The 23,916-nt window shown below is 44.7% G+C and overlaps 2 protein-coding genes across 2 annotated transcripts; both read left to right on the top strand.

Annotated features, from left to right (window-relative positions):
- The first annotated feature begins 1,848 nt into the window (after positions 1-1,848).
- Positions 1,849-13,447, top strand: LOC133898712 (F-box protein SKIP1-like). Its single transcript, XM_062339388.1, has 2 exons — positions 1,849-2,298; positions 12,640-13,447. The coding sequence occupies exons 1-2, from the start codon at positions 1,919-1,921 to the stop codon at positions 13,211-13,213; spliced, it is 954 nt and encodes a 317-aa protein (XP_062195372.1). The 5' UTR covers positions 1,849-1,918; the 3' UTR covers positions 13,214-13,447.
- Positions 13,448-20,747: 7,300 nt separating this feature from the next.
- On the top strand, positions 20,748-21,647 carry LOC133898358 (uncharacterized). The gene is made up of 2 exons (XM_062339027.1): positions 20,748-21,051; positions 21,173-21,647. Exons 1-2 carry the CDS (start codon positions 20,910-20,912, stop codon positions 21,466-21,468), a joined length of 438 nt encoding a protein of 145 aa, XP_062195011.1. The 5' UTR covers positions 20,748-20,909; the 3' UTR covers positions 21,469-21,647.
- The last annotated feature ends 2,269 nt before the right edge of the window (positions 21,648-23,916 follow it).

The following is a 23,916-nucleotide window of genomic DNA, read 5'->3' as shown; positions in this document are numbered from 1 at the left end:
CAATGGTATGGAACAATGACAGGTGGGCCTAAAAAGAAAGGTCCTACTACTTATATACACCACCGGTACCTGGCTTCCAACTTCCTAACTGCTGTCATCTACTAGTCATCATTCTTATCCTTTCGTTCTCCTCGCTGTTCTCTCTCCCTTCGTTGTCTCCAGTCCAACACGATCTTAGGCCAAGGCCGGCACCATCCTTCACACCTGTGACACGTAGGGGTCATCCACGACACACATGCTCTAGGAGGTGATCCTAGACCAAGCACCAACAGATGTAGATTGAGGCGCCACTATAGCGGATGTTCAATTGAGCTCCCCTGATTTCGTCTGTGGTGTGGTGTTGGTTCCATGGTGTGGTAGCAAGCTACTCCCCAAAATCTATAGTAGTTTTGGACCTACCTAGACTACCTCGTCTCTGACCATGATCGTTAACATGGTTGCACTTGACAATGCTCACTCTGTATAATGTTGGAGTGAAAATGTTAAGCTACTAGAATTTTGTGCTGTAGTTGTATTGAATCTAGTAAATAGACGAATAGTGATGTACATGTATTCTTCAGTCTTGTACTCTTGTTTGATAGTTCATACTTTGATTTTTAGATCTCAAAATTGATACTTCATACTTTGATGTAGGTTGACTTTAGTGAATTTTGTTTGAATGTTTGATACTTCATACTACTACATACTGTCTTACTTTGATACTTCATACTTGATGCTGTTAACTCTCAAATTGATCCATAAAACCAACTGGTACATTTTTAACAATTTGTATTGCATTTTGCTTAATTTGAACTTTAATTTTTATTAAACTTGTGATATAGTGCATATGATACATGATATATCATGTTAGAAAGGACGCACTCTTTCAAAATTTTCTAGATCCACGCTCGCGGATCCTAGCCCCACTAGGAAAACCGTAACCCCTATGAGTAACCAAAGCACTTGCTCCAAGCCTCACTATCAATATTCTAAAGACATCTTTGATGACCGGTCAAAATAGGTCAATTTAATTTACATTATGTACTTAAATAACCCCACTAAAATCATTAATAAACTATACCACGTGGGAATTAACACGTATAAGTCTTTCTAGACGTCGAGAAGTTATCGAGTAACAGCTGTCACATGATTTGAGGTCGGTTCTACACCATCTCAGAGACATCAACATCTTCCACACAGGGACACGAACGCTTCGCCAAAGGACACCTCGACCATGATCAAGACCGCAAGTATAAATATGTGACCTGCGCGCCAACAGAGGATCCACACTTCATTCCCACATTCATGCCCAACTTCTACGAGTCATTTTACTCATTCATTCACAACTTATGTAAGAAGCATCCCATGCTTTTGTGAACATTACTCCATCGTACATATGTCGGAGTAACACGGCGTATGAGAAGCATCCCCTTTTATTTTCTCTTCATACATTCTATCTTGTTTACCGTGAGACCCATAGTTCTAATCCTCGACAATGTTCAACAATATACCTCAGCTAGATATAAACCAGTCTACATCTGCTTTTGCCTACGCAGGCTAAACCCCAAGATCTTTCGTTGTTAAGCGGGGAAAAAAAGAACACTAGGTGAGATAAAAAAGGTTGACGAAGGACTAGTATCGAAGTTTTTTTAAGCAGATTTTTTAAAGGTCTTTTTTGGAATCAGATGAATCTCAAAGCTGAGGCGCCTCCGCGTTAAGCATGGGCTTTGATAGCAGAAAACCATGGACTTACCAGGCCGGGCTAAATTGCTGGCTCACAGGCCACACAGTACTCGTGAGACCATGAACGCCACCAAGCTCTTGCGGCCCGCCACGTGTCGCACTACTGCAGATCGCTCCTTCCACTCGCTCGATCCTCACACCGAAATCAAAACGCAAAACAGTGAAGGGGAAAAATCAGCGAACCCTAGCTACACAGATGGCGACCGGCGACGTGGCAGGCGGGGAGGCGGAGTCTGTGCCGGCGGCGGAGGAGCGGGACTGGTCGGAGCTGACGCAGGTGTGCCTGGCGGAGGCGTTCTCGCGGCTGTCGCTGGAGGACCTGTGGCGCGGCGCCATGGCGTGCTGCCGCTCCTGGCGGGACGCTGCGCGGTCCCGCCCCGGGCTCTTCGCGGCGCTCGACCTCGAGCCCGGGTTCGCGTCGACCGTCGGCGCTGACGCCGCCGCGTGGTGGACGCCCGCGTTCCAGCGCCGCGTCGACGCCATGCTCCGCTCAGCCGCGGCGCTCGCGGCCGGGGAGCTCCGGGAGGTACGCGTCCGATACTGCTCCGACGACGCGCTCGCCTTCGCTGCCGAGAGGTGCGTGGGATCTTTGATGGCCGGTGTGTCCTAATGTGCCCAAATGGTTGAGCAAGATTGGGCCTTGCGTATCCGGTCGGAGTTTAATCTCCTCTGAAATTGGAAGAGGTCCATATATTCTTTGATTAGGTCATATAAAAAAAGATTTTTTTGATTAGTTTGAAGCTAATGTTGTCCCGTGTGGTGCATATGCTATTCATTTCGCGTTTCCAACTATAGAGTATTCATAAATGATATACTTTTCCCAAGTTATCATGGTTAACGCGCTGATAATAAATTAATAAGTAACGGTGTGAATAATCTTTTACACGTCAGATCAAAGACCATGGCAATATTCTATAATTTCTTTTTTCTGGTTATGTTGTTGCATTTTTTTTTGGAGAATGAAGCTTTATTAAACTCTCATCATTACATCAAGCAAGCTGATACAAACGTACAAGAGTTTACCTTTGATCTCTGCATAACTACGATGTACACATCCACAAACTAATTAACGACAAAAAGATACATGAGACATAAAACAATCAATCAAAAGTCTAGCAAGACTACATCTCCTCAGCGGAGGTTATTCTGCTTAGCCTTGGATCCAGAGTCTAGATTGCCATCCAAACCGAGTAAAGAGTTCTCTAGTTGCTTTACCCAGTCGCTTACATGTCATAGTAACCATTTCGCGATGCTCCTGCCGATGTAGTTCAGACCACGAATAAAGCTAGTGTGTACAAGTAAAATTAACATGTGAAGGAGAAACATATTTCCTCTAGTTAAAGACAATGCCATTCCTGCATAGTCATAGAGACCAACAAAATATAGATGTTGTCGCTAGTATATATCCTTTCAAACTTTTATTAAGACCCTGCAGCCAATTCCCAAATATGTTTTGGAAACTTCATGGTTGGTAAATATTCAATGCTACCTGAATTATTAGTCATGTAGAACGTGCGAAACTGCAATAAAAAAGAGGTGCTTAATTGTCTCAGATTTGTGGCAAAAGTAACACTTCTGATCTCTAAGTCATTGTCTTTTGCTTAGGCTATCCTTTGTCAATAGAACATCCTTGTGTAAATACCAAAGGAAGATTTTAATTTTTAATGGTAGTTTTAATTTCCATATTTGACTATTCTTGATTGGTTCATCCTCTTAAACCAGGGCCCTGTACAGAGAGCTAATTGTGAACCGTTCAGTTTAGTTTAAACTCCATTTGAACTCATCTCACTCCCTGGATAAAGTGATGTTGGTAAGTCGTGCCGTCAATTCATTCCACGCGACCAATTTCGTGCCAGTCAGGTCTCGCCTAAAAGAAATATTTGTGGGAAATGACCCATTGCCTTTGCTACCGAGTCTGTTTATTTTGAACGATATTATAAAGTAAAGGAAATTGGACTCTTAGTGGTGAGTTGCCAAACCAAATGTCCTCCTAAAATCTAATTTCAGAACTATCCTTTATGTCAAAAGTACCATATCGGAATAAGATACTTTTAACTTTCATTAGTCTGGCCCAGAAGTGCGAGTCACTTGGTTTTTCTTCAACTTGCGAAAGTGGTTTTGTTCTCATATATTTATTTCGGAGTAATTCTTGCCAAGTCCCCTCCTCCATCAGTAGCTTATATAGCTACTCACAGGTGTTGTACTCTTTTCCTCACAGGGGGAATCTTTCACTAGGGTGTGAGGTTTTTAACGAGGCAGTTAGCTTTGTAAACCCTTGTGATTATAAAAAGTTACCCCATAGAAAGCATATGCTTTGATAGAATTACTGCGCAATTCATCGTCGAAGTGGTATAGGCCTTCGATTGAAGGATGCACACCAATCGACAAAGCAAGGCGAGCCGCAACTATCCAAAGAAAAGTCAAGGTAAGGAATGTCAGTGTGCCTGACAACTTACCCATCGACTTAAAAGACGGGCACACATTCGTAGGAAAAAGCCAAAGTGTTGCTTGATCTTAAACAGAGGTAGTGCAACTCTCGGCTAAAAATAAAAGACGAGGGCTAAGAGTGCTTGCCCTCGCTCCGAAGTATCAATTAAAACTTCGGATTATAAACAAGACGGGAGCTAAGAGTACCAGCCCTGCACCGAAGTCAACACAAACTTTTGGAAAGATAAAAGACGAAGTGTTCATAAACCAGGTATAGGCTAAGCATCTTCTTAGGAAAAAAGCCGAAGTGTTGCTAGACCTTAAATGAAGGTAGCCACCTCTCGAATCAAAACAAAAGATAAGGGCTAAGAGTGCCTGTCCTCGCTTCGAAAACTTAATCGAACCTTCAGATCATAAGCAAGACGGGAGCTAAGAATACTAGTCCCACACCAAAGTCAAAACAGACTTCCCGAGAATTAAAAACTGAATGAAAAAGAATATTTCCTATATGCATGTGTTGAAGTTTTACTTTCCACGTGCATTATATCAACGCATCGGGGCATTCATCCTCATGTATACACGTTGAAGTGTACATTGATTGTTATGTGATTTCATTTTCTGGAAGGCCAAGCACCTTTTAAGTTGCTTGTTTGAGATGTCGTGCATCTCTAGAGTTAAAAATAAAAAGCCGAAGTGTCCCCCAATCTTGAGGCGAAGGCTGAATGGCTATGGAGCCAAACCCAAGCGGGGGCTATGAGCTTCGATTTAAACGAAGTCAAAATGTTACCGAGTCATTATGAGTACTATGCAAAGAAAAAATTCAACTTTGATAGCAATTGCGATGTTAAGCGCACCCTTTCGGCTAGTTGGTTCACGCTGAGGCAACGGTCCACTAGACATGATCGAAATACATCACAAATATGTCGAAGCAACTCTCAGCTACACAATTAAAGCCGAAGGTCCCTACGGCTTTAAAAGTTGGGAGGACGTTGCAGCTGAAGGTTCCTACGGCTAAAAATTCTGGTCGAAGGCACATAGAAAAAGAACAACAAATATTGACAAAAATTATTCGGCAAATTCATCGATGTCAGGATCTACAATGTCTTTGTACATTTGACTACGGGCAAATTGGAAAGCAATACATTGACTTGCAACAAAAGGTTTTGTTAGGTCCAGCGGAGACTCGACATAGCTATCTAAAGAAGTATCGGCCGAAAATGCATGCTGATCACTCTCACCTTCGACAAATATAACCACTTGTGATGGTTGAACTCGTCGCTGGTAACAAAAATGCCGAAGCAAAGCGGTGTCATACGTTTCTTCAAAAGGCTCAGGCTTCGGCTCGAGAAGACCTATTGGAGGGGCAAATTCTCCGCGCTCTATCCTACGTATTTCCCTTTCGGCTCTTCAAATCTCTAGGTTCGAAGGGAAAAATGACTCCCAAAACGCTTTTGAACAAGCGTTTCTTGCGTCATAGATCTTGGCCTTCGCTCGCCAATACTGCTCAAATTGAATGTGAGGATGGTGAAGACGGAATGATTCCCAGGGAGGACCTGCACAGTAAGCGAAGATTGTCAAAATGTTTAAAGGAGAAATTAAGCGTAGATATATTACAAAGTTCTGAAATGTTTCAATCACAACTAAGTAAACCCTCGCTCATGCCTACTTCGGACATACATCTGGAGCTTCATTCGCCTCTCGCAAAGGGGTAGACGCCGGAGTGGGCTGTGTAGAGCTTCCTGCGATGGCCGAAGCGTTCATGGCCTTCGCTTCAGCCTACAGCAAAAAGAAGTTACGGTTAAATAAAAAATGATGATGAAAAGATGCTAAAGCATAGCAAGGAGTAACTCACTTTTCAGCGGTTGTTCTCTGCCTCCTGAAGAGCGAGGCCACGCTCGTACTTGAACCAGTAGTTGTTGGTGAAGGCTTTGGCGGAGGCCTTCGACGCTTTCGACACTGTCGCGGTACTCACATTCGGCGAGTAGCAGAACGAAGAGCTTTGTAGTGCTTTATGGTGGTCAGACCCTATCAGTTCCAAAGACTGGATAAGGCTTCGACTTGTGGGTCAATCCACTTTGACTCGTTTTTATAGATCATGGCGCAGAAGTTGCCATACAGGTGAGTTGCTTGCTGAAGACTTCCATAAGACTTGCAATCCACCCGAGAAGACCATCTAGCTTAGCTTGCTCGAGGATAGGAGGAACAACCGAAGCACCCAGGCCTTCAAGAGTCTTGCCGATAGCTTCATTGGCCATGGTTGCCTTCGGCTCCAGAACTTGTACTTTCTCCCAAACAGCATCGCAAGCAAATTGTTTCGTCTCGAGCAACACCTTGGTGAGGCGTTCATTTTCAGTCTGAAGTTCTAACACATTGGCGAAGGGTCACCTCCTTTTCCAGATCTTGTGTGCTCGAGCGAAGGGTTGCCACCTCTTTTTCCAGATCTTGTGACCTCTGTTCGACATCTCTTGCCTGTCGGAGAAATTCTCTCGTATTGGCTTTGGCCTTTTCAGCTCTTTGTTCTAGCAGGACCCGCAGTTCCTCAGCCCCTTTGGCGCGAGCTTCGAATTGCTCGGCGTGTCTGTGCAGGGCACGCGAGATAAGCATACATGCGAAGCGTAAATCATTATAAACAGTGGGCCCAAAAAGATCAAGTCGAAGGGAAATTTAATAATAACTCAAAGTTCCTTGGCGGTCGTGAAGTCGAAGGCGTCTAGAAGGTCGGAGGTTGTTTTCCCAGATAGCTGAATTTCGAGCTCGGGAAGGACAAAGCTGTCGGATATGCTCTTTGCATCCTTAACCTCTCCGAAGCTCGGCTCAAACGAAGTCACCCACAATGCTTCGGCATTGATAACCCTGGCATTGCTAGAGGTGCCAAGGGACATAAGTTTTTTGCCTCCATCGTAACGTGGGTGCGGTGAGGCATTTTCCTCCTCTTTGGGCAGACTTTTGGAGGAGTTGGAGTACGAGCTTGAGGTGTTGGACGACTCTGTGTCTTTGGTCTGCCGAGCTGGCCCCTTCGCCCGTCCTTGTGTCCTGGAGCTTGGCCTCTGGAGAATTTTCGTCGTCATCGGTGTCGAAGAGAGGGGCAAGCACGACTGTCGCGGTAGATATGGCCTGTCTTGGGGAGGCGATGGCCAGCTCCATCGCACCCTTCGAAGGCGCTTGCCAGAGAGGTGTCTCTATTGCGACTATAGCGTTAGGGCCTCCAGGACTCTTGGCCTCCATCGCGGCATCGAGGTCTTCCATTGCGCCACCGCAAGCAAACTTCTTTGGTACACCGATCTTCAACTTTTTGGTCCCGCTGGCTAGAGGGTTCGCGCGGGCCAAAGGGCTCCTAGCTTTCCTCTTTCCCTTGCCTCGGGCATCATTCGCCCCATCAACAGCTTCAGTCGATTGATCGTAGGCCTTCAGCCTATCTCCATAGCTGAGGCCTTGAAACTCAAAGACCCTATTGAGCTGATGACCAAGGCCTAGTTCAGCACAGGCTTGGCCTTTGGCCACGGTAACATTTCCTAGGAGGAAGCGTGTTTCGGCTTCCACCTCGGTAATTGTTACAGCTGTTGCAAACCACAAGCGAATAAGGAAAAATAACAAAGTGAAGGCCAAGGAAAAACAGGCTAGGGTACATACCAAGTTTTCCCGTGAAATCAAACTGGGGATGGCAAAGTCCTTCTGGTCCTTTCGGCCCGAATGACGGGATCCACCCTTCGCTGAGCAACCAGATACTTGCGGCAAGGAACTCAACAAAATCACGGGTGCTCAGATGCTTTGAACACCTTGTGAAGGCTTTGAAGGCCTCCTACCGGGCGCCCTTAATCATCACGTCCGGGGCGCGATTTACCTTGAGCTCCTGGCACTTCAACACAAGGTAGTCCTTGTTGTCTACCTTATGGTAGAACCACCACTGCATCCAATCCTTCGGCCGTTTGTTCTTATAAGCTACAACAGGCGTGGCCAGACCTCCTCGGTAGGTAAAGTTCGCACAACCGTAGTGAGATTCGGACTGCATGTTGTCAACAAAGACATGCTTCAGCTGATGGTGAACCTGGTGAGCAGCAACGAAGGCCCTTGCCGATGCCTTCACTCCTTTTGACTTCGTTGCCCATGCAAAGAGACTGAGCCGAACGATGGCGGTTGGTGTCATGGAGAAAACCCTCAAAAATTTTGAGGACCTTCGCCACCATCTCGTCCCATGGTAGGCGAAGTCCAACTCTGAAATAATCCGCGAAGACAATCGCCTCATTATCTCCTAGCTCCAGAGTCTCTTGATCTTTAAGAAGCTTGACCTTTGACACGTCGCTTATCAGGCCTTATCTCTTTAAATCGGCCAAAACTTCTTTGTCAACCTTTGACTTACCAATCCAGTATGTCTTTAGCTTGCCAGGCTTGCTCTTGGGAGCCATCAGGTTAGGCTGTCTGGCTTTTTTCCTGAAGGGTCAAGACTGCGAAGGTTAAGTATGCCTTCGTACAAAGCGTGAAAAGCTGTGGGCGCAGGCTTGAAGTAGGAGAGTTTACGGTGAAAATGACCCGCGGGGTGATATATATAGCGGTTGAAACTTTGAAGTCAGTTGAAGAGACGTCAATTCGGGATCCAAACTGTCTCCTTTATGGCAGTTAAGACAAGAGTCGTAACCGAAAAAAAAACTTTTAAGTTAGTTGAAGAGGCAAGCGATGGTGACACCAATGATTTTCCAATTAGAATAGGACTGCACCAAGGGTCAGCTTTGAGCCCTTATCTTTTTGCTTTGGTGATGGATGAGGTCACAAGGGATATACAAGGTGATATCCCATGGTGTATGCTCTTTGCAGATGATGTGGTGCTAGTCGACGATAGTCGGACGTGGGTAAATGGAAAGTTGGAGCTGTGGAGACAGACCTTGGAGTCGAAGGGTTTTAGGCTTAGTAGAACTAAACTGAGTACATGAGGTGCGATTTTAGTACTACTATTTTAGTACTACTAGGCACGAGGAGGATGAGGTTTGCCTTGACGGGCAGGTGATACCTCAGAAGGATACCTTTCGATATTTGGGGTCGATGCTGCAGAAGGATGGTGAAATCGATGAAGATGTGAGCCATCGAATCAAAGCCGGATGGATGAAGTGGCGTCAAGCTTCCGGCGTCCTCTGCGACAAGAGTACCACAGAAGTTAAAAGGCAGGTTCTATAGGTCGGCAATTAGACCTGCGATGTTGTATGGCGCAGAATGTTGGCCAACTAAAAGTCAACATGTCCAACGGTTGAGTGTAGTGGAGATGCGCATGCTGAGATGGATGTGTGCCCACACAAGAAAGGATCGGGTTCGGAATGATGACATACGTGATAGAGTTGGTGTAGCACCAATTGAAGAGAAGCTTGTCCAACATCGTTTGAGATGGTTTGGGTATATACAACGCAGGACCTCAGAAGCGCCTGTACATAGCGGAAGAATAAAGCATGCGGATAATGTCAAGAGAGGTCGAGGTAGACCAAACTTGACATGGGAGGAGTCTGTAAAGAGGGATCTGAAAGACTGGAATATCACCAAAGAACTAGCCATGGACAGGGGTGCGTGGAAGTTAGCTATCCACGTGCCAGAGTCATGACTAGACTTGCAAGATCTTATGGGTTTCATCTCTAGCCTACCCCAACTTGTTTGGGACTGAAAGGCTTTGTTGTTGTTGTTGTTGTTAGTTGAAGAGGCGTCGGTTCAGGATCCGAACCGTGAACTTTATGGTAGTTAAGAAAAGAGTCATAACCAACACCTCGAGATTTGAACCGTTACGAAAAAGTTAGACCCTCCGAGTGTGCAAGATGGTCTCCTGGGCCGAAGGTAAACCGTAGGGCACGAGTCCTTTGACAGGCAGAAGGGGATTGCGCTCGTTGGTACCATCTAGTTCACTTGTTCGGCCCATAGAATAAGAGTCTTGCTCGTGGGGGGCTACTGTTGGGGGATGGTCTCATAGGCCCCTTAGGATGCAAGGTCGAAGGCCTCTGCGGTAGTGTTTACTGACAAGAGTATGACTGTTGTGGATTTGTGATGTTGCAGTAACCCTTTGGACTCTACAGGTACCTTGCGGACGCTCGGCGATCGGGGATGCCTGTGTCGAGCCTTCGAAAGGTGATCGAAGGTCTTCGTTGAGCTTCGTGTGGGGGGGGAATGACCGCAGGGGCGTCGAAGGTGTCGTCGTAGGCGAAGCATTCGGCAGGTCTTCGGAAGTCGATCGAGGACCATCGCAAGGTGCCATGAGGAAGTCGATCGAAGGTGTGCCGAAGGTGCCATCAGCCATGGACCTTCGGGGAGCCCAGGCGAAGGGAGGATCGTCGCTAGCAACTGAAGACCGAGAATGGCATGATTGTAAATAGGACAGACGTGCTTAAGATAGTACCAAAATACCCGCGAATATCTAGGAATGTGGCAGTTAGAGGAGTATTATTGTATATAGTGACGGAGAATGGTCGGGTACGACCTATAAATAAGGGTGGCGCTGTAATAAAAAAGGAGAGGACATTAATTACAGTGCACAGTTCCCTAGCTTATGTGTATTTCCACTAAGCCTTTGGATCTCATCCGGGTTCCGAAGGCCCACCATTTTGTTCGGTTACGCAAGTTTCCATCAGATATTAAGGTCCTTTATCACTGGTCCACCTATGTCTTTGGGTTTACACAGGATTTTCCATTTTGCTAAGCAGTGCTTTTTGTAACTATCATTTTGCGAATAGAATCTTGATCGCAGATAATTGATCTTTTTTAGAACCCTACGTGGGATTTGGAAAAAGGGCATATATAGGTGGGTAGGCTACTAAATACTGAATTAAGAAGTACCAGTCTGCCAACCGTAGTTAAGTACTTAGCCTTCTAGCTGCTCAGTTTTTTTTTATTCATTCTTCTACTCCTTTTCAATCAGAGTGTCTGAGTTTTGGATAGTGAATTGGGATTCCTAGGTACCGCAAGGGTAACTCACCCATTGCATCTCCAAATATTTTAGCATATTGATTGGTCTTGTCTTGAGCCGCTCCAAAGCAAAATATTTAACTTTTATGGAAGTCTATTTTAACCCTGAGAGTTGCTCAAATGCACAAAGCAAGAGCTTCGTGTTCTTAGCCTTTTCCAGATCATCATCTATGAATAGCCCACTTTCGACCGAATGGAGTACAACTTCTTTGACTTGGCCTGCATTTTTAGCCCTCTCAATCAGTACTGCTAACATATTTGTCACAATGTTAAACATAATCGGAGAGAGAGGGTCGCCTTGACCTTTTTTTGTTTGGAAGTAATGGCCCGTTTCTTCATTGACTTTTATTGCTACGCTCTCCCTGGAAATGAAGCTTTCAACCCATATGCACTATTTAGGTGAGAAGCCTTTCACTATAGCAAGAATGACCATTTTACTTTGTCGCAGGCTTTCTCAAAGTTAATTTTGAGTATTACATTGTTCATCATTTTTCGATGGAGTTCGTGTAATGTCTCGTGAAGAATGATCACCCCTTCTAGGATATTTCTTCCATGTGTGAACGTCGTTTGTGTGGGACGGATTATATGGTCCGTATCACTATTGATTCTGTTGGTGACCACCTTAGTGAACACTTTGAAGCTGACATTTAGTAGACAGATCGATCTATACTGTTGGATGCGACAAGCTTCATTAATTTTTGGCAGCAGCGTAATTACACTGAAATTTAGGCTATATATCGGGAGGTTCCCAGCATGCATTTCATGAAACATTTCCATCAGGTCTTTCTTGATGCTATCCAAAAAGGCTTGGTAGAACTCAGCTGGGAAGCTATCCGGATCCGGTGTTTTATTACGTTCCATTTGGAATATGGTGTGCTTTACTTTTATTTGTGCATCCCTTATCCTCCTTCACCTTTTCAATACACAGAAAAGTACCTAGATTTACCACATAAAATTGTTATTACTGATTCACAATGAAACGAACAGCATATAAATATGTTATTCAGCTTATCGTGTAAATGCAGTGGTATCTGTTTCCGTGCATGTTTTGCCTTATCTTTCTTTAATAAGATGTTCATCAAACATTTGTAATGGATGCACTTACTATGTTGTTTGAATATTGGTCTTGTGTTTTTTTTTTTAATTACTAACCTGATATTGCCTTAGCTGACAGAAAATATTCTCTTAACCTTGCCTGAGCTGTTGTGTTTTGTGAGAAGCATCATACACCCTTTTATTTGATTTCTACGTTAGGTAGCTCAAATTATGCTTCACTAGCTATTTTAGATTGACTGTTCTCAGTTTAACATATGTCCTAGTTTGTTTACTATTGTTGTTGGGAAAGTTGCGTCAGTAACATTGAACGAAAGATGCTGTTCAGGTCCATATATCTAAATTAATTCTTAGTGCCATCTATTTGTATGGAATTTAAATGACATCATTAGTGAGTCACTCTGGTGCTATCTCTTTGCTTGGTATTTGCATGTCATTATGAGTCAGTAACTCTGGCTCCATCTCTTCATTTGGATTAGAAGTATCACTGAGAGAGTTATTGTGCAGGTCTAAAAACCTCAGTATACTTTCCATCAAAACTAGCCCGGGTGTAACTGATCGATCGATGATTACTGTTGGAGCATGCTGCCCTATGCTTACAGAATTGGACATCAGCAACTGCTATGAGGTTTCATACAAGTCACTAGAGGTGATTGGTCAGAGCTGCCAGAACCTCATGGTCTTCAAGCGGAACATATTCAACTGGATCGACCCATCCGAGCATGTTGGTATAGTTCCCGAGGATTATCTAAGAGAATGTCCCCAGGATGGTGACAGGGAAGCCATTACGATATCCAAGTTCATGCCAAAGCTGAAACATCTCGAGCTAAGGTTCTCGAAGCTTACTGCTGTTGGCCTCAACTCAATCCCAGGAGGATGCAAGGAACTGGAGGTTCTGGACCTGTTTGGCTGCGCAAATTTGACGAGCAGGGGAATAGATCAAGCTGCTGCTAACTTGAAGAATCTGGAGAAGCTAGTGAAGCCCAACATCTACATACCTAGGTCCTCCTTCCACATGGGTAGGTACGGGCACTGGCAATTATACGACGAAAGGTTCCAGACTAATGTATTTCAGATATAAAGTAGCCTCAAGGGTCACCTCAGGTGCTCCCTATGAACCATGACTAGTACTATTTATTATAAATTGTGCGTATGTGCGTACAAATAATAACAATAACTGTAAATGCTTTGTACTGTTTTATTTGTTTCATTCGCAAATATAAAATACCGTTGATTCTGCTCCAGCTATTTGTAAAGCTATTCACAATAAGCTATGGCTTTGTTTAATTCATTGTATATGGATACTTGCGAGAAATCTGGTGCCTCTCTACGCTCCTCTCTTTGGTTCTGAGAACATAGCTGATGTTTTGATCCCTGTGTCTGAAACTAAATGGATGTTTTGTATGAGGACTTATGTGTGCGAAACTTATGGTCCATTTGTCTTATTGTTAGACCTCTGTGCCTTGGTTGATCCTGGAATAATGGCATAAACTGTTCTCACGTACCATGGTTTGCTTATTCGATGCTGATTCAAGGCATCTATGGATCATGGGTGTCATCTTTCTGGCCTTTTACTGCAACTGTTTGTGATCACTCGTTGCCGTTACCTATCATGTTCATGTGCACAAGATATGGTGCGTACTTTTGTGGATAGATCTCACATTACCTTTCAGTCCGTTGGGATTTGTCTGTCTGTTTACAATCTTTTATGTTTTTTTCTGAGCACATATAGTTTGTAACAGAAATGATTTGAGGACCCTGTGGAGTGCTTCACAATATATTTTATGGACTAGGTAGGCGATGGAGAGCTTAAATTTCAGTCCACAAAAAACTTTTTTTATTGTTTTTTTGCATCAAGCTGTCAATTATTCCGAACCTGGACCACCCAAATTTTCTTGTATGCTTCCTGGAAAATATGTATTATAGGCATGTGGTCTCCTTTTATTTCTGTTCTCGATCTGCATTACTATCCAGTGAACACTACATGTCCCAAGAAAAAAAACTGGACAGTGTTTCTCCTGTTTGGATTTTGGACTTGTCACTGAAAAAAGATGAAAACCTGTTGGCTGACTTTAAAGGTTACAGCTGCCATATTGTGGACGAGATCCGGCAAAGGGCCATGGTCCATGGAGCACTATGAAAAATCTGCACCCAACAAATGCATAAAAGCCAGCAAATCTGCTCATTGCAATGCCATATGTCCCTCTGAAACGATGAGTGACATCCCAAAAGAGGATATATTATGACACTTAAAATAATCGGCTTAAAAAAATTTACAAGATAAATATATATCAAATTCTATCTAAATATGTTTTAGCTTAATCTAATGTGTCTATTCTAACGTTCAAATGTTTACAACCTATAGTCAATCATAGCAAACTACTCTATAAATGTAAAAATACAAAGATAAATTACAAAAAGGTAATATGAAAACGTAAAGATGATAGAGAGAGCAAACTTGGCACAAGAGATTTTTATCTTGTGGCATTTATACTATAAATGACACCCCTAATTCAGTTGGAGCATTCACCTAGACTATAGCTCCTGGACGGCACCTGATCGTAACCCTTAAGCCACCAAAATCTCAAATGGATAAAGCCACCAAACTAAGGTCTCACTACAAGCCTCTCTTCCGGTCACTTTCCTCTGGGAGAACGCGGACGACTTTTCGTGGAGTCCGTCTGTTATGCCCGGAGTCCCTAGGGATATGATCGAGCCCAAGTTGTTGGTGCGACCAGTAAAGCAAAAGGCTCGTTGGTTCGCACCCGACCAAAAAGAAGCACTTCGTGAGGAGATCAATAAGCTCTTGGACGTAGGCTTTATCCGAGAGGTGTAGTACCTAGAGTGGTTGGCTAACTTAGTCGTGGTCCGAAAACCCAATGGTAAGTGGAGGATGTGTGTCGACTTCACCGACCTCAACAAGGCATGTCCAAAAGATCTCTTCTCTCTACCCTGGATAGACCAAATTGTTGACTCAACCACATGCAGCAACCTGTTAAGATTCTTATATACCCATTCGGGGTACATCAGATCTTTTTTTGAATAAAAAGGATAGACCAGACGGAGTCCAATCGGAAAGTTGTGCTTTTGAGAAACGGACGTGGCCAAAACATATAAAAAAAGATCGGCCTAGTCGCTCATAGGACATATCTATTAGCATGTATACAGAAGATGAGGAGAACATGGCTTTTGTAACACCTTTCAAGGTCTTTTGCTATGTGAAAATGCCTTTTCGTTTGAAAAGCGTCGATGCCAGTTACTAGCGTTGTATTTAGCTTGTTCTACGACCATAGCTCGGTAGGAATGTCAAGGTATATGTTGATGATGTGGTCGTGAAAAGTAGGACCAAGGACGACCTGGTCACGGACCTCAAGGGAACGTTTGACAACCTTTGGAAATATTGCATGAAGCTGAACCTGAACCTGAAGGAATGCACATTTGGAGTCTCATCAGGGAAGTTGCTCGGGTTTCTCGTGTCTAACCGAGGAATGGAGGCAAACCCTGGTAAGATCAGAGCCATCGACCAGATGAGATCCCCGAACAGGTTAAAGGAAATCCAGAAACTAACAGGGTGTGTGACGGCTTTGAGCAAGTTCATCTCGAGGCTGGGAGAAAAAGGGATAATGCTCTTCAAGCTCTTGAAGAAAAGCGACCACTTCTTGTGAACGACAGAAGCAGAAACGACCTTCCAGGACCTCAAAAGGTACATCTCTTCCCCTCCTGTACTGACCGCTCCTTGACCAGACGAGGAGCTCTTGCTCTATGTTGCAGCTACCCCATAGGTCGTGAGCGCAATCCTCAAACGAGAAGGTCTTCAGTGACCAGTATACTATGTCAGTGAGGTCCTACACGATGCGAAAGCTCGGTATCCATAGGCTCAGAAGTTACATGCGTCGTGTTGATGGCTTCTCGCAAGCTCGGACACTACTTTTAGGCCCACAAAATCAAGGTAATCTCCTTCCTCATGATTAGATAAATTCTCCACAATAGGGATGCGGTAGTAATAACAGCAAAGTGGGCAATAGAGCTTAGGGAGTTCGATATTCTTTTTGTCCCCCGAATGGCTATCAAGTCCCAGACGCTGGTTGATTTTGTGGCTAAATGGTCGTTCTTTGAGCCTGAGAAAGAACAACGACCAGAGACGGATGGGCACTGGAGCATGCACTTTGATGGGTCATTCACGCTAAAGAGAGCGTGGGCTGGAGTGGTCCTGACCTCACCGACTGGCAACATCCTCAGGTACATAGTTCAATTATGTTTTCCAAACACTAACAATATCGCGGAATATGAGGGCCTCTTGTCCTAAATGCGAGTAGCCTCCGCGCTTGGGATAAATGCCTGCTAGTGATAGGGGACTCGCTACTGGTCGTAAACTTAGTCCATAAGGAGTTTCAATCCTCTAATCGGACAATGGCAGCATACCTTGCCGAAATGAGAAAGGTGGAGCGATGCTTTATCAGTTTCGAGGTCAAGCATGTCCATCTCAAGGACAACTTTCGCTGATGAGCTGGTACATTTAGCTTCTTCTCACGAAACTGTTCCCGTCGGAGTCTTTGAAGAAAGACTCACACAACCATCTACCATGGTCTTTGGCCAAGGTGAAGGGGATGCTCTGCTTGGAAATGGAGCACCAAAAGCAACACCTTTTGAGGCAATGTCTCCTTTGGTGCGGTTGACTTTTGGCGTCCATCATGTGGTCGCCTTGCTTGATTCCGATACAACCTGGATGGATCAAATCTTGGCATACCTTCATAGTCAAGTAGTCCATGATGATGATGCATCAGTAGAGAGGGTCACGTGGCAAGCCTGCGAATACTCCCTGGTAGTGGGACGTCTTTACCACAGAGGGGGTAAGACCTTTTACTGAAACACATCGCTCAGGAAGAGGGGAGCACAATGCTCTCTGCTATCCACGGATGTATATGTGGTAGTCACGCTTCATATCGTATTCTGGTCGGAAAAGTATTTCTGCAAGGATTCTATTTCCCCACAACCCTCTAGGATGCTTGCGAGCTGGTGAAATTGTGCGAGTCATGTCAGTACCATGGCCGACATACCAATCTATCAGCCCAAGCACTGCAAACCATACCACTCTCTTGGTCTTTCGCTGTCTGGAAGCTCGATATCGTTTGACCATTCCCTAAAGCCCTTGGCGGTTTTGAGTTCCTATTCGTGGCCGTCGACAAATTCACTAAGTGGATTGAAGCTAAGCCCGTCAGAAAGATCACCGCTGCAGTAGCGATCAAGTTCATACATGGGTTGGTAGTGCAGTTTGGAAGTCCAAACCGCATAATTACGAATAACAAAACTCTATTCGCCAGTAGCGTTTCCCAAGACTATGGCAAAGAGATAGGTACCAATGTTTGCTATACGTCAGTGGCGCACCCCCAAAGCAATGGACAGGTCGAAAGGGCAAATGAGATGATACTGCATAGGATTAAAACCCGGGTCTTTGATCGGCTTAAGAGCTATTCAAGATGTTGGGTGGACAAGCTCCCCACAGTACTCGGGTCGCTGTGAACGACACCTAGTAGGGCTATGATCAAAACTCCTTCTTCCTGCTCTTTGGCACGAAAGCAATGCTTCCCTTGGAGATTGCCCTTCAGTCTCCTTGAGTGACCAATTACTCGGACGACGACTAGATGGCACGATGGGAGGATGATATAAGACTGATCGAAGAGTTATGCGATCATGCTCTAATTCGAGCAGCATGATATCAGCAAAGCCTCAGATGTTATCACGACCACAAGGTACGGGAGCGGACACTAGTCATAGACGACCTTGCCCTTAGAGAAATCCAAAATGAGGCATGACAGAATAAACTCTCCCCCTAAATGGGAGAGACCCTACAAAGTTGTTGATGTTACCCGACCTAGTGCGATCAAGCTAACTATGGAGGATGTACGTGAATTGCACAGCTCCTGAAATATAGCCTAATTGCGCAAGTTCTACATATAGGGTTTCTCTAAGATGAGCCTATTTATCTATTTTGCAGCATTTTCTAGACGAGCGTGGAACATAGCTTGTAAGTTTTTCTGATTAAAAAACCAGACTCTCTATTTTGTAGGATTTTCTAGATAATAATGGTCTCTCGACGGATTGTGAGTTTTTCTGATTCAAAAACTTGATCGCCTGGTCAGTAGCTTTTTCTGCCAACCAAACGGTAGGGGGCTATGTTACAACTTAGGATTCCTTTGTGACCTATTCGCTCATTATGGTAAGCAATAAATCATTTAGGGAGGGGGGATTTAGGAAGCTGCTCGCACAATTTCAAGAACTCATTGAATGATGGTCGAGCTCGGTTCGAGCGTTGGTCGCCACTAAAGGGCTTGTCGAGCGCTAATTGAGCTCAGGTTGGGTGCTGGTCATCGCGAAGCCACAAGTTCTAGATCGGGTCGAGCGCTGGTTGCCACCAAAGGGCTCATCATGCTAAGGGTTGTCCTAGTCACCACAAACCTAACTAGCAAGCAGCACGGAAAGCCGTGGTACCCCCCAAACGTAGCGGTCACTCAGAACCCACTCACCGCATGAACACATGAATGATTTATTTAAAGACATGTCCTTTTATTACAAAATAACCTCTCGGGTTATGCCCGGGGGTTGGTTCTTACGATTTTGATCCCAGTATCTCTAGGATCCAAAGATACCTCTTAGCGGGTCAAACCAAACATACCATATTGGAGATTGTGCTGCAAAGCGAAATGAGCCCGCAAGGTCACAAAGCTCCTCTGTGGCCTTCCGAATGCCGACGAAGCCTTTGGAGATCGCCGGAGCAAGGTCAAGGTTGGGCAAGTGCTCGCTGACGCAGGAAAAAGCAATACATGCGCTATGGGATGCGGCTGCATGTAGGTGGTCACCGATGTTACTGCAAAGCTTTTGCTCATGCACACCCACTTCCTCGGAAGCTGTCAAGAGCCATTCAACATGGCCACTCATGGTGTCTCTAGGAGTAGGGTAGATCTAAACACATGCAGCCCGAGGTAGCAAATCATATGAGGTCAATGTCCGGCTTAGGCGGTCATAGAAATACGCCCGTCGCTAGTCATCCTCCCTTGTCATTTGCTCTACGCCTCTCTGAGCTGCAAGTAGCTTCTCTCGACAAGCTGGTCAAAGAAATAGGTCGCAAACCCGTGCAAGGGTGAGCTGGTCGAGTATCACTTGGCTAGCCTAAGACCACACACGACTAAGTAGTGGTAGGGCTAGCACATCTCGAAGATCGCTCTTCAGGATCTCTCGCTGGACTATGAACTTATGTTTACACTCGACCACTGCTTCTTGAATGTGCTGATCAGCGAAGTCTTCAGCAGGCGTGGTCAGAGGCTTAGAGCGAGAAGGAGGTTGCGGCAGGAGCATGGGCGGCGATGAAGGGAAAAAGCTTTGCAGCTGGAGCACGGGTGGCGATGGAAGGAAATCTTGGAGGCTACGGGACATGATGAAAGGATCTGTGGGGAGCCATTGATGCTCCATTTATAGGACCGCTATAGTATCTCAACTGTCGTGGGGACTAGTCCGTTCAAAATTCAAAAAGTCGCACATGGGGAACCGAGATTCCCTTGTGTCCTATGGTAATCAATGTTCCTATCTCTCATGTCCGCCTTTTTTTCTCTCCCACGTTCTCTCTCTCTCTTTGTAGTTTAACCTCCCGTTGGGATGCAGTTTCTTGAGCCGACCACGAAAGTGGACCGCGTTGACGACCACTCCCCAAGTGAATTTATGTCCTCCTAGGGTCCAAGTGGTGCGATTAGGCCCGACCATAACCATGGGGCAAACCACTCAGTCTCCCACATCTATGAAGGAGTTTGGGGGCTACTGTCGATGTAAAGAGTAAGAGGGTATCCTATTAAGGGGGTCCACACCGGCAAATGCCAGCTGATAGTTGATATTATCAAGACCGTGACCCCATCGTGCGATCAAACAGACCTCGCGCGACCAGTCCCTTGATCGTAGAAGGAAATCTTGCGATCAGCAAGGGCTGGTCGCGGGACGGGTACTCACCTAACTCGTCTAGATCTCATTTAATGTCATCCACTCAGACAGCCTCACAGGTGAGCGTGCAGTGCATGGTGACAGGATAAGGCATACCCTTCGTCATCGACCAGGGTAGCGAGAACCTGCCTACCTTTCGTCATCATAGGCTAGGAGTAGTTGGCTCCTTTTGTATTAGGCCAGTCTCAGGGTTTGACATGATCTGTTTGTTTGTATCACTCTCTTCCTACTATATAAAGGGAGAAGGATTAGACTTTAAAAGATAGGGACTCATTTTCTGGAACAAGTTCTTCCAAGCCACAAGAAAATATATAAGTTGTAGGGTTGTTATCCTACGGGAGATCTGAACTTGGACAATTCTTCGTGTTTTTGAGTTTTCTTCGACATACACATCCACCAAAAACATTGATCACGCGTTCGTCGTCAAGTACACCCCAGAAATATTGTCAGAGCTTAACCCTCGACAAATGTTGCATGCATGAGACTGCCAAAATCAGCAATCTTATCGGCTTATTCAGGTCCCATTGGACCTGAACTATGCCATTAATCCTGATTTACAGAATCCAGGAGTGAGTAACAAGAACAAAAGAGCACTTCCACTTCACATGGTTCCCCAATCTTTTCAGAATGTCTGCTCCCAGAAAAAGCACAAAGGCATATCATAGGTGTCATCTTTCCTGATTACTTGCTGGTCTTATCTTAGCACCAACTCTGCTGGATTTATAAGAGGAGTCTCCACAGACAGAAACTCCACATCAGAGCTGAAGCTTTCGTGATCAGTCCATCTCAAGATGAAGAAAGGCATCCTTGGCCTCTCCCTCCTCTTCCTCCTCACCCTTGCTTCCCAGGGCTCATGGTGTGCAGCTGAAACAAGCACCAGGATCTCTGCAGACCATCATCTCCGGCCACATCTCCAAGTTCAAGAATTGCATGGTCAGTTGTCCTTTTTGTTCTTGGTGTGTCATCATTTGCCATGACTGCACTAATCGTCTTCCGGAGAATTAAATGTCCCTGAGAAACTGTTTGATTTGTTCATGAACTGAACTTATTGAAGGCAAGAAGGAGATCCTGCAGATCCAGAGCCCCAGGAAGCTTGGGCATGGGCTGATCCTCAAACAGCATGGGGTGAGCGTGGTGGAGACCAAGCGTCCCAGGAGGATGGCCATAGGGCACAAGGGTGGCAGCGTCGGCGGTGGCGGCACAAGCGCAGCTACAGGTGGGGGTGGGGGCGCCGCGGCGAGGCCTCACAACACGAAGAACGGCGCGGCGGCGCTGCCGGTGCCGGCGACGACGTCCCTCCTGACGCTTGCTTTCACCTGTGCCGTTGTTCTCTCGGCGTTCGGCTTCTGAAGTTCTTCTCTCCTTGGAATGAGTAAAGTAAATCTAGTATCTCTAATTCTATGTTAGTGGTGTGCTATTTCTGAATTTCTATGTGATTCTACCGTGTAACGTCCAATTGTTTGTCGGCACTCCACTGATGTTCGATGGCTGATTCCCAGCTTGCATGTTACGTATCGTGGTTCTTGATGCATGTGCTGCCAGATAATAATTTTACCTATTGGAAGAGCAGGGGCTCTGAGACCCGGAACATTACAGGCTAGTGAATTGGCATTTGGCTTCGTTCAGTGTGCCACACTGCCACTTCGTTTGTCCCTTCTCAGAGGAAGAGAATTTGCTTTATTTATTTCCTTTTCAGGAAACTGTTGGGTCTACAGCTCTGGAGTACCAAAACCTGGTTTGGTTTTAAAGTTGATACACGCCCATTATTCTCTCGATTGAATTAAAAGCAGTTGCTCCGTAAATTGTCCTTGCCTTCTTGTCACGATCCCGCTCAATCCAACACATCAATCGACTCACAAGAACACCAAATCAATCCAACCGACAGCTATAGTGTGTATTCCAACGAGTTCAACAAGTCAGGTATACATTTGAGGAAGAAATGGAGTCCTAGTTTAGGTAGAAGAAGAGGAACTGGGAACAGAGGAACAGAAGGGGATGGGATTAGAGGAGCAGCAATGAGGAAGATAGCCGGAGGAGGAAGAAGCTTCTGTTTGTTCATCGATGATGTCTCCCGTGCGTGTGCTTGCTTTATATATGCAGCTCCCTGCAGAGTGGGCACCCTTGGCCCCTTGCATCCCAGCCGAAAGCTCAATCTACGGCCCAGTCCGTGACATTCTCTCCCTCTCCCCCTTGAAACTCAGTTTGCCCTCAAACCGACACCATAAACCAAGAATTTTTGAACTCTTGTTGTTGCCGAGCTTGAAAACATCCAGATGTGTCTGTACTAGAGTGCACCATGCAAGATCAAGAACCAAAGCATCAAGAGAATTAAGCCCACCCTTATTCACAGCTGTGGGACTAAGTATATCCAATAATCGACCAGTTTTCATTGACCAAACAATTAGCTCAATTGAACCAAGTGTGAGCACATTGCACATATCACTTCACCTTGGTCTGCTGTTAAGAGAACTGCAGTGACAGCATGTTCTGCCCTCCGTTGAACTGATTTTGCACCTTCCAGAGAACTGAACATCCTATCACTTCTTTGCTTTGGTGGTGGCCAAGGAGACAAGAGCATTATTGTACTGTCACTACAGTGTGGAGGCCAAGGAAATAACAGCACCACCGATCCTAGCAAACCCATATTGTAGGATCGAATATGTGCAAAAGATCCGATCAAAATGGGTGAATGATTGCGAAAGTTAAATTCTAATTTTAAATCACTCTAATAAAATATTCAATTGATTCATGAAATTCAGTTTAGGACAAATGCTATTATGTTACTAAAAGCGATGCTGAGAAAGATCAAACCGTTAGATTGTTCTAAACTTTTTTACTGTAGAAACTAGACAATCGTACGAAACTATTCCCATAAAAATAAGATCAATCGGATCTATGTATTTAAAGATATAAAAAAGCAAAAACACAGTGACAGATTATGATGAAAATAGATTAACTGTAAATATCTTAAGAGTTACAAAAATTTGAACAATCATAATTCTCAAAGAGTTACCATGATATCTTAGGATGATTTTTAATGGAACAAACTAATGCAAATTGTGAATGATCCATCGAAAATCATCGCAAAACGATGAAAGCAATGAACACGAACAAAACTCAAAAGAATTTAATTTTTGTTATACGAATGGGTTCACAAGATACATTACAAAACATCCCTAAAAATTTCCTCACGAAACCCTAATTTTCCTCTCTACAAAATAGATCGGTTTTCTCTGTTCTTCTAAGTATTGTTCCCGATCGACAAATCCCTATTTATTGTTGACCAGCAACCAGTCCAACACGGACTCCTCAGTCGTTGCCGATTGGGCCACGTCGCCTTCCCTGCCGGCCTGCACAGCACCCGCGCCAGGCCACTAGGCTTCTTCGGTCCAGCAGCTCGCAAGCCTCTGCAAGTTTTTTTATATTTCCTAACTTAAATAATTAAATAAATAAACTTTGAACGAAAAAATTTACAATAATAAATACCTACCACCTTATAAAAGAGCTATAGCCCTCTTAAAAAGCGATAAACATACCACAGTGGTACGGACAGGTTTTACCGTTCTCTTATTGGACGGTTAGGTCTTACCGCCGGTTGAGAGAGCGATAACCTGCGTTATGAACAGTGCTATGTGATGAACAATACTTAACGTTTAATTTCCACTTCTACCTTCTATATTTAAAACAGTGATCTTATGTTGTTCTAAAAATTCTAAATTTTGTTTACGTATTTCATAATTCATATGCAACCTATTTTAATTGGGTTCAACTAAAATTCTATGTAGAATTTAAGCTAAA

The sequence above is a fragment of the Phragmites australis genome, chromosome 18 (assembly GCF_958298935.1).
Source record: "Phragmites australis chromosome 18, lpPhrAust1.1, whole genome shotgun sequence".
In the NCBI taxonomy this organism is placed as follows: domain Eukaryota; kingdom Viridiplantae; phylum Streptophyta; class Magnoliopsida; order Poales; family Poaceae; genus Phragmites; species Phragmites australis.
Note: the sequence above shows the minus strand (reverse complement) of the source record. Positions and strands in the feature narration are given on the sequence as shown.

Excerpts from the sequence above, each read along its gene's own strand:
- LOC133898712 (XM_062339388.1), top strand. The coding sequence starts at position 1,919 with ATGGCGACCGGCGACGTGGCAGGCGGGGAGGCGGAGTCTGTGCCGGCG. Across the intron at positions 2,299-12,639 it reads CTCGCCTTCGCTGCCGAGAG|GTCTAAAAACCTCAGTATAC; the intron begins GTGCGTGGGATC and ends GTTATTGTGCAG.
- LOC133898358 (XM_062339027.1), top strand. The coding sequence starts at position 20,910 with ATGAAGAAAGGCATCCTTGGCCTCTCCCTCCTCTTCCTCCTCACCCTT. Across the intron at positions 21,052-21,172 it reads CCAAGTTCAAGAATTGCATG|GCAAGAAGGAGATCCTGCAG; the intron begins GTCAGTTGTCCT and ends AACTTATTGAAG.